Raw genomic sequence first — 10,000 nt, forward strand, 5'->3', positions numbered from 1 at the left:
AGTTATTGCGCTTTGATGAAAGAATATGAAATATGTTTTTTTCCTTTGGAATAACATGCATCGAATGAAATTATGTAAGAAAGTAAATAGGGATGATTTTTGATTTCGTGTTTACATTAAAAAGCCGCAGGACGCCAATGAAACTTAAATGTGTTTCAGTCCGTCCTCAAACTCACGCATTGATTGAGGAAATGTTCCATCAGATTGTGCTTCTCTTTGCTGCCGCTTTTGATGGGTTTTGTAACCACAAACAATTTAATTTAAATGTTCAATCTCAGGACTGTATGTTTGTGTGACACTAACCAACACACACTTCAATTAATCAGTTTGTAGGGTTATATGTATTTGACTGGGTATTTTGGATGGTTTCTGGGTGTTTTTCCCCAAGTCTCTTTGATATTCTTGGGGATTTTTAGGTCCCAACCAGGGCTTAAAAACGGAAAAAAATATCAATGGGTTCACTCCGAGCAGAATCGATATTATAGCGTTTCCGTTTTTGCGTTCCTCATTAAACATTACTGTTCCGAAAACGGTTTGATTTGAAAAAATAACGGTTAATAACGTTATTTTAATGTAGCCTATACTTTAAACAAATATGTATAAATAGACTTATTTTCACTCAATAATAATATAACGCATGATAATTAAACTTGAATATTTATTTCATAACCACAACAGAAATACATGCATTAATTACAAAGCATAAACAGCGGGACAAATATTGAGCTGTTTTAATGGAGCTGAAAGTGGCTCTTATGCCGAATTATTTTCAGAAGAGTGAGAACATTCTTTGTACATAACTTATTTTCAACACGACTTGTTTTAAAAATTGCATGAATAAAGAATAAATAAACTGGATAACCATTGCTCTTTTAATGCTGCTAATTTCAAAGCAAACACTGCGCAACACGTCTGCATCCCATAATCAAATTCAGTCAGCTAATAAAGCTTGATGATTTAATGCAATATAACACCATTTAATACGCAGCATCAGCCGTCTATATAGAAAACATTGAGCTGTCCTGTATTGGCCATCTGAAAGACTATAGGACAAATGTTTGATAGATGCTATAGCCTACTTGGACAGGCTTAAACTGAATCCACAAACTAGCCTAAATCAGACTATTTGAGCTTAAAGTCCGTTCTGCTTATTTAAACATATGAAAAGAATGTCCTCAAATACCTGCGCATTCATTGATGAGCTCAGCGGGGAGAGAAAAGTGTAAAAAGTGTAGTTTCTCAAAGAAATTGAAAAGGAAATAGAACAACAATAATAAAAAGGAAAGGGCAATAAAAAAATATTGGTTCAAAGTGTTTTTTTTTATTATAAATGAATGAAATATTTTTTATTTTATTTTATTAATTTGATTTAATTACATTTTTTTTATTGCATTTTATTTGTATTCATTTTATTGCATTGCATTGATCCTCAAACTGCAGGATGAGTAATATTTCTCTCTTCTCGTGCAGGTTAACAGGATTCCAGATGCCAGCTCCTGTCACAAGTACCGGATCCATTTTTTCCTTGCGTCTTACCAGCGACTTTGCTGTGAGCGCTCATGGATTTAAAATATATTATGAAGGTGAGGAACATAACACAACCTTTCATTTTCTCTGCTGTTTACCATGGCTTTGGCTTTTGCATAATGCACACTGTAGTGTTCAATTGAAAGTTTATTCGTCACATAAGTGTTTGACAGCAGGCAGTGGGCGTAAAGCTAGAAAAAAGGAAAAGCAATATATTCCTTCCTCAATACTCTAATAATAACTATTATTAAAGGGAATTAATGCTTTCCCCCTTTTCACATTTCCCCTAAAGTACACTGTATCATGCTAGTCAAGGGTTAGTGCATGAACTGACAATAAGCAATGTATTTTTACCGTGTTTATTAATCTTTGTTAATGTTAACAGAAAAATGCATTAGCTCTTTGCATGTAAAATGAAACGCTGGTTGCTGAAAGTTTATAGTCATATGAAGGTTTGTTTGATGCATGAAGATTATATCCGCCTGATGTAATGTGAGTACTTGTTTTGAAGTTGGGATATTATTGGCCTTGTGTAGTTTGAATTCTCTGGACTGTTTGAAGAGTGTGTCTTGCTAAAGCAATCTATCTTGTGTTCTGAATGGCTGCAAATTCGTTGTTCAGGCTGTTAATTTACTAGGCCGTTTTGGGTGGTTCTGGATGATTGCTAATTCATCGCTCTGAGTGGTGAGTTGCTAGGGGATTGTTGGTGTTCTGGAGGATTCTGAAAGCTCATTGTGCATCAGATTATTCAGGGTTTATTTCAAAAGACCAATGGAAACCAGACTTTCCCTTACATGCACCTGATGAAATGCTGTCAGTCTCTGGCCAGCTTGGCTTTTGATCTCTTCTTGCAGCCCAAATAACTTCATTCACCCAAAAGGTTCTGTTTAATTTCTGAGCAGATGTTGTGCTGCACCATCAAGTTTATTTCAGCCTCTGGCCTTGATTGGTTGGTTTTGCAAGCGTCTGGGTCATCTCCACCCTCAGTGACTGTCATTTCTCAACCGGTCTCCATCTTCCATCACTCTCTCCACCTGCTATCCTCCTGACCTGACCACAGCATGCCGCCCCATCTGCTCCATCTTTACAGTCTGAATTATTCAGTCCCATTGACCAGCCTGGGCTTTGGCTCACGCTTTTGTGTTTAATGTGTTTCTGAATTTTATGGGTTTTGGAATATTAATCCTGCAGGTTATTGCACTCCAGAGGGCCTTGGATTCCCATTGAATTCACAAGGACTTTGTCTCATTGTCATTCATCTCCGTAGATTGATGTACGCAATTGAAGAAATTGAGGCTCGTTTAAAGTCTGATTTAGAGCATTTTCATCAAGAGGTGGGCTTTGCTAGGTGGCCGCTTTGGTATTTTGGAAATTCTCTAGGTGATTACCGCCAAGATTACATGCCAAGCACACCGTGTGGTAGTTGATATGGTATTTAGGAGGGTTTGTACGTGTTTGTCCCCAAGTCTCTTTGATATTCTTGGGGATCTAATGGTCCCAACATGGGTCAATGAGTGAAAAGAGCCCACAATGGTCAATGTGATATATTGGCATGGTTTGTAGGGTGTTCGAGATAGCTAATAGGGTATTTTGGATGGTTTCTGTATGTTTGTCCCCAAATCTCTTTGGGATTCTTGGGGATCTATAGATCTCAATATGGATTCATGAGTCAAAAGTGCCCACAATGGTCTCAATGATGTTTTGGAGTGCTGTGTAGGGTGTTTTATGCATTTGATTGGGTATTTTGAATGGTTTCTGGGTGTTTGTCCCCAAGTCTCTTTGATATTCTTGGGGATCTATTGGTCCCAACATGGGTCAATGAGTGAAAAGAGCCCACAATGGTCAATGTGATGTATTGGAGTTGTTTGTAGAGTGTTCTAGATAGTTAATATGGTATTTTTGATGATTTATGGGTGTTTGCCCCCAAGCATCTTTGATATTCTTGGGGATCTATAGGTCTTTAGGTCCCAACATGGGTCAATGAGTGAAAAGAGCACTCAATAGTCTCTATGATGTTTTGACTTGAATGGTTTCTGGGTGTTTGTCCCCAAGTCTCTTTGATATTCTTGGGGATCTAATGGTCCCAACATGGGTCAATGAGTGAAAAGAGCCCACAATGGTCAATGTGATATATTGGCGTGGTTTGTAGGGTGTTCGAGATAGTTAATAGGGTATTTTGGATGGTTTCTGTATGTTTGTCCCCAAATCTCTTTGGGATTCTTGGGGATCTATAGGTCTTTTGGTTTGTAGGGTGTTCGAGATAGTTAATAGGGTATTTTGGATGGTTTCTGTATGTTTGTCCCCAAATCTCTTTGGTATTATTTGGTGTCTATATAGTTTTCAAAATGGATTCATGAGTCAAAAGTGCCCACAATGGTCACTATAATGTTTTTCCGCTGTTTGAATGGTGTTCTAGATAGTTAATATGGTATTTTTGATGATGTATGGGTGTTTGCCCCCAAGCATCTTTGATATTCTTGGGGATCTATAGGTCTTTAGGTCCCAACATGGGTCAATGAGTGAAAAGAGCACTCAATAGTCTCTATGATGTTTTGACTTGAATGGTTTCTGGGTGTTTGTCCCCAAGTCTCTTTGATATTCTTGGGGATCTAATGGTCCCAACATGGGTCAATGAGTGAAAAGAGCCCACAATGGTCAATGTGATATATTGGCATGGTTTGTAGGGTGTTCGAGATAGTTAATAGTGTATTTTGGATGGTTTCTGTATGTTTGTCCCCAAATCTCTTTGGGATTCTTGGGGATCTATAGATCTCAATATTGATTCATGAGTCAAAAGTGCCCACAATGGTCTCAATGATGTTCTGGAGTGCTGTGTAGGGTGTTTTATGCATTTGATTGGGTATTTTGAATGGTTTCTGGGTGTTTGTCCCCAAGTCTCTTTGATATTCTTGGTGATTTATTGGTCCAAACATGGGTTAATGAATGAAAAGAGCCCTCAATGTTCTCTATGATGTTTTGCCGTGGTTTGTAGGGTGTTCTAGATAGTCAATAGTAGGGCTGCACGAATATGACAAAAACCATAATTGTCGATTATTCCCTTGAAATTGTAATTGTGATTATTAATTACGATTATTCTATAACATTAAGCCTCAAAAGTCAAATATACATTGGTTCGGTTTCTTTAAATAAAAAAAGTTAAAACATGCATGGTATTATAATGTTATACAAAAAATAAAAATATAAACAATGGGGAAAAACTTAAGATAACCTGTAGAAAGGAAAAAAAACAACACATATTAAGTACACAGAATAATATATATATTATTTTTGTAATTGTGATTACGTTTTATTGAACAATTACATGATTGTGGCATCCGTAATTGTAATCACGATTAATTGTGCAGCCCTAGTTAATAGGGTATTTTGGATGGTTTATGGGTGTTTCCCCCTAAATCTCTTTGGTATTCTTTGGTATCTATATAGTTCTCAATATGGATTCATGAGTCAAAAGTGCCCACAATGGTCACTATAATGTTTTTCCGCTGTTTGAATGGTGTTCTAGATAGTTAATAGGGTATTTTAGATGGTTTCTAGGTGTTTGTCACCAAGCCTCTTTGATATTATTTGGGGTCTATTGGTCCCAACATGGGTCAATGAGTGAAAAGAGCCCACAATGGTCAATGTGATGTATTGGAGTTGTTTGTAGAGTGTTCTAGATAGTTAATATGGTATTTTTGATGATTTATGGGTGTTTGCCCCCAAGCATCTTTGATATTCTTGGGGATCTATAGGTCTTTTGGTTTGTAGGGTGTTCGAGATAGTTAATAGGGTATTTTGGATGGTTTCTGTATGTTTGTCCCCAAATCTCTTTGGTATTATTTGGTGTCTATATAGTTTTCAAAATGGATTCATGAGTCAAAAGTGCCCACAATGGTCACTATAATGTTTTTCCGCTGTTTGAATGGTGTTCTAGATAGTTAATATGGTATTTTTGATGATGTATGGGTGTTTGCCCCCAAGCATCTTTGATATTCTTGGGGATCTATAGGTCTTTAGGTCCCAACATGGGTCAATGAGTGAAAAGAGCACTCAATAGTCTCTATGATGTTTTGACGTGAATGGCTCTGGGTGTTTGTCCCCAAGTCTCTTTAATATTCTTGGGGATCTATAGTTCTCAATATGGATTTATGAGACAAAAGTGCCCACAATGGTCAATGTGATATTTTGGCATGGTTTGTAGGGTGTTCTAGATATTTGATTGGGTATTTCGGACGGGTTCTAGGTGTTTGTCCCCAAGTCGCTTTGATATTCTTTGAGGTCTATTGGTCCCAACATGGGTTAATGAGTGAAGAGAGCCCACAATGGTCAATATGAAGGTTTGGAGTTGTTTAAAGAGTGTTCTAGATAGTAAATATCCCAACATGGGTTAATGAGTGAAAAGAGCGCTTACTGGTCTCTATAATGTTTTACAGTGGTTTGTAGGGTGTTCTAGATAGTTAATAGGGTATTTTGAATGGTTTCTGGGTGTTTGCCCCCAAGTCTCTTTGATATTCTTGGGGATCTATAGGTCCCAACATGGGTTAATAAGTGAAAAGAGCCCACCATGTTCACTATGATGTTTTGGAGTGGTTTGTAGGGTGTTCTAGGTATTTGATTGGGTATTTTGAAAGGTTTCTAGGTGTTTGTCCCCAAGTCTCTTTGATATTCTTGGGGATCTATTGGTCCCAACATGATGTTAGTGAATCAAAAGAGCCCACAATGGTCTCTTATGATGTTTTTTGCAGGTTTGTAGGGTGTTCTAGATAGTTAATACGTTTTCTGGGTGTTTGTCCCCAAGTCTCAAGATCTATAGGTCTCAACATGGGGCAATGAGTCAAAAGAGCCCACCTATTTCTTTTTGGGGGGCAGTTTTTAGGGCATTCTATGTGGTTTCTTGGGTGTTTTGGTCCACCAGGTGAAATTGTTTGTCCAATCAAAAGCACACCTCATCTTGACTAGCCCTTTAATTTCAGGGTTATGAGTCCTAGCAAGCAGCAATAACAAGGGTTTGGTTCGTGTCCAATGGTTTTAATGTGCCAGTGATTCAACATTTATGAGAGAGAGATGGACACACACAAGGGAAAGGAAATCTCATTTTGGTTCCTGTCAGTTTTCCGTCACGTCGAAACAACCGAAACCAAGTTTGACAGTCAGTGCATGCGCTTTGATTAATGTGTCTATCGCCATCCGGTACGAGTCAGCTTCTGAGTGTAGATTTAGATGCGAAACCTCAACCTTTCTGTCTGCCCTTCAATTGAATGCCAATGAGTCTGGAAATACCATATGTCATGATCAACATGCTAATGCTCGGTCATCACAATGTGCATTAACAGTCCTCCCTGGTTATCTAAATGCTAGGACAGGTTAAAACATTGATTCAGGAACATTTGCCGGGATGCCTAAAGAGCGCTCGTTTATGGAAATGTGAGCAAAATGAAAACACAGAAGAAATGGCAGCACTCTTTGTCTTTTTGTGCAACCTTTGAAATGTGCTGCTCGTGGCCTATTGCATCGTAATGTCTCTGAAATACATTATTCTCTTTGGCGACCCGTGAAATCTGCGCGTCGTCGGGTTCCTGGTGGCCCCGTCCCAGTGGATTCTGGGAAGGTTTTTGGTGGTGTTTGCTGATTGCCTGTATGCAAAAACAGCTCATGCACCCAGAATCGTGACAGGCTCCCAGGGAAAGATTGCTGTGTGCTGAAGTGTGCTCAGCTTCACAATATAGACGCTCTGACAAACTTACATCATCTTCAAGGGCAGCAAAGTCATTAGATGTATGGAGGGATGAATGGCTCATCTCCTGGGATCAGCCAGTGGTAATTACCTCAGCGGTTTGCCCACTATACACTCAGCACCCCAGACATATGAATCTACACCATTATACCTGAAAATAGGTCTATTTAAGGTCAACTGTGCAAATTCAGCAGCTTTCTGTATAATAATAACTGGTTTCAAACAGTCCAGTCTCCCTGTCTTTCATTGGTCCGCCAAACTCGCTTGCAGGATTGGTTGAGCTAGTGTTGGTTCAGGATGCTCAAAAAAACATTGGTATGATTTCAGAAACTTACAGTATGATATATAGAGCCAAATATCAATCATTCCAGTAGGGCTAAAAAGGGTTTTACCTTGCCAAATTTCTCTATTAGAGCTTGCTTGCTCCCTATCATTGTTTTAAATGGTTACTGTGGCTACCAATATATATTTTTTAAAGGCTTTAGGTTTGAGGGAAGACCAGACATAATGGCGGTTCTATTTTCTCTCCGATGATTTGAAATAAAAGTGTCCTTATAGTGTTTCTGCTGGTCTTTTCACAGGCACTTTGGGAGCTATTGTGAACATCTCTAATAAGCGCAAGTGGGATCAAAATAGCAGCCATTTTTCAAAAGAAGAAAGCTGGGCGAGGGACTTCTCTGTTCAGTGATATAAATCTGAGCGGTTTCTGATTGAAACGAATTTCTCAGGTTCAATACAAGTTAAGCTTTATTGGCAGCATCTGTGAGATGCTTCCGATTACCACTGAAAACAACTCGACTCATCCTGTGTTTACATTAATGCACTTATAATTAAAAAAAGATTATATTATTATTTTTTAAAGCTCTTATTTGTTTTTTGGTGAATAAAATTTAGTTTTTGTAAAGTCACTTTAAATGCCTTTTAGCAGTCTGACCTCAGTTGTCATGTTAAAAAGGTTTAAATATAGCGGCGAGCAGCAATTAACGAGGCAAAGCGCAATGAAGCCAATAAGACATGCCAACATGGCTGGGAGCGTCAGACCAACTGCAACAATGAGCAATTAAAGGCATTTTAAGATGATTTTAGGCAAAATGGCTGAAAAATCATATATACAGTCACTAATAATATGATTTAATGGTTTATCACTTTCGACCAATAGGTGGCGCAGTCACAAAATTGATGTGATATGGTCAGAGTGAGATGACAATGACAGTTTGGTGTCATTATGTCAAAGCATTGCAGAGATACAGCCTCAAGAGTCATTTTGGCATCATGCCTCAACTTCGTTGCAGCGGTATATGTAAACGGTTTTGTCTGTTGACACGCAATTAATAACTTTGCTGTCATGGTCTGAAGATGTTACGATTCGATTTTGATGAAAATCAGACAAAGGGTCTAGGAGGAGTTCGAAAAAATTGGTTTGTAAAGGAAATCAAAATGGTGAACAGGAAGTTTGGCCAAATATGGTAAAATTGAGATCTATGTTCTTGGCATGACCCAAGGAATCGATTTAAACCGGTTTTATGACAATAGTTAAATTTAATCAAAAATGATTAGCATTTTTGGAAAATTCATTATAACTTCATTATAACTTTTGTCCACAAGGCGTCCCCGAATCTTTTTGAGTACCGTCAGGGCTTGGTTCCGAAGACACATGCCGAGTTTCGTAATGATACGCCAATGCGTTCGGGAAATACAGCACTTTTTGACAAAATTCTAAATGGCCGACGCCCAAAATGGTTGAAATGGGAAAATTTTATATGGTATGGCTCAGCGTGATGCCCCGAATATAAAGAGACCAGTTTTGTGAAACTGAAAAGCATTCTGAAGTTATAATCAAAAAAATCTAATTTTTGACAAAATACAAAATGGCAGACGCCCAAAATGGTTGATTTTTGTGGGCACTTTGTCGATTTCATTTGTGCGTTATTCGAGAACACTTTGACTAATCTTGAATCTAATATCGTTTTGTCAGCATAGTCTGAAGATGATCTGGTTCAATTTTCGGGAAAATTGGAGTAACGGCCTAGGAGGAGTTCGGAAAAGTAGGTTTTCGGAAAATTCTATTTTGTCTCTATCACGTATGGTTCAAAAGTTATTAGCATAAACATGAGTGGCACTTTGGACAGGTGGTGGCGCTAGAGGGATTGAGATAGAGACTTCCAATTCGCTATGGTGACAGATCAGACTGTCCTCTATCTGTGTGCCAAATTTCACAACTTTACCGGTTCTATGGGCTGCCAAAGACTCCCAGACAGAATCATAATAAGAAGAATTCTAATGATTTCAATAGGTGCCTTGGCCCCTAATTACTTTTAAACAATTGCTCCCCTCATACACTTCCTTTGCAAGTGCATCACTGTACACAAGTCAAAATAATTTTCTGTGCAAATCGACATCAGGTCGCAGATTCAGTCCATAGAGCTCAAGTTGCATTGATCCTGTACCATTACTGGATACACTGGCAGCAACAGAGCTTCTTGTGCTTCCACAGTCCTGTACCTGTCAATGCAGATCCTCCAACAACACTCATTATGACAGAGGGAAGTCGTTTGGCGCAAGTGGTGGAGGCCGCGAGTGCTTATGACAGGCCCCATGCCATGCTTATGTCATGTTTATGTTTGTATTTATTGCAGAAGCTGTCATGTTAAGCGATGGCAGGTAAAACCGCACGCTCTCCTGCTGTGCTCCATAAAGCGGATGGTTGTTGCAAAGGCCACCGCGGTGGATGTGAAGGAA

General features: G+C 38.6%; 1 protein-coding gene across 1 annotated transcript in view; it reads left to right on the top strand.

The window, feature by feature from the left end:
- The window catches only part of csmd3a (CUB and Sushi multiple domains 3a), a gene marked incomplete at both ends in the record, with an annotated part of 567,839 nt that overhangs the window by 99,872 nt on the left and 457,967 nt on the right, over window positions 1–10,000 (top strand). Inside the window, one exon of the mRNA XM_079838157.1 lies at window positions 1,471–1,583. Coding sequence (XP_079694283.1) covers window positions 1,471–1,583 — 113 coding nt within the window. The remainder of the gene's footprint in view (window positions 1–1,470; window positions 1,584–10,000) is intronic.

The sequence above is a fragment of the Gobio gobio genome, assembly GCF_949357685.1.
Source record: "Gobio gobio genome assembly, chromosome: 15".
NCBI lineage: Eukaryota > Metazoa > Chordata > Actinopteri > Cypriniformes > Gobionidae > Gobio > Gobio gobio.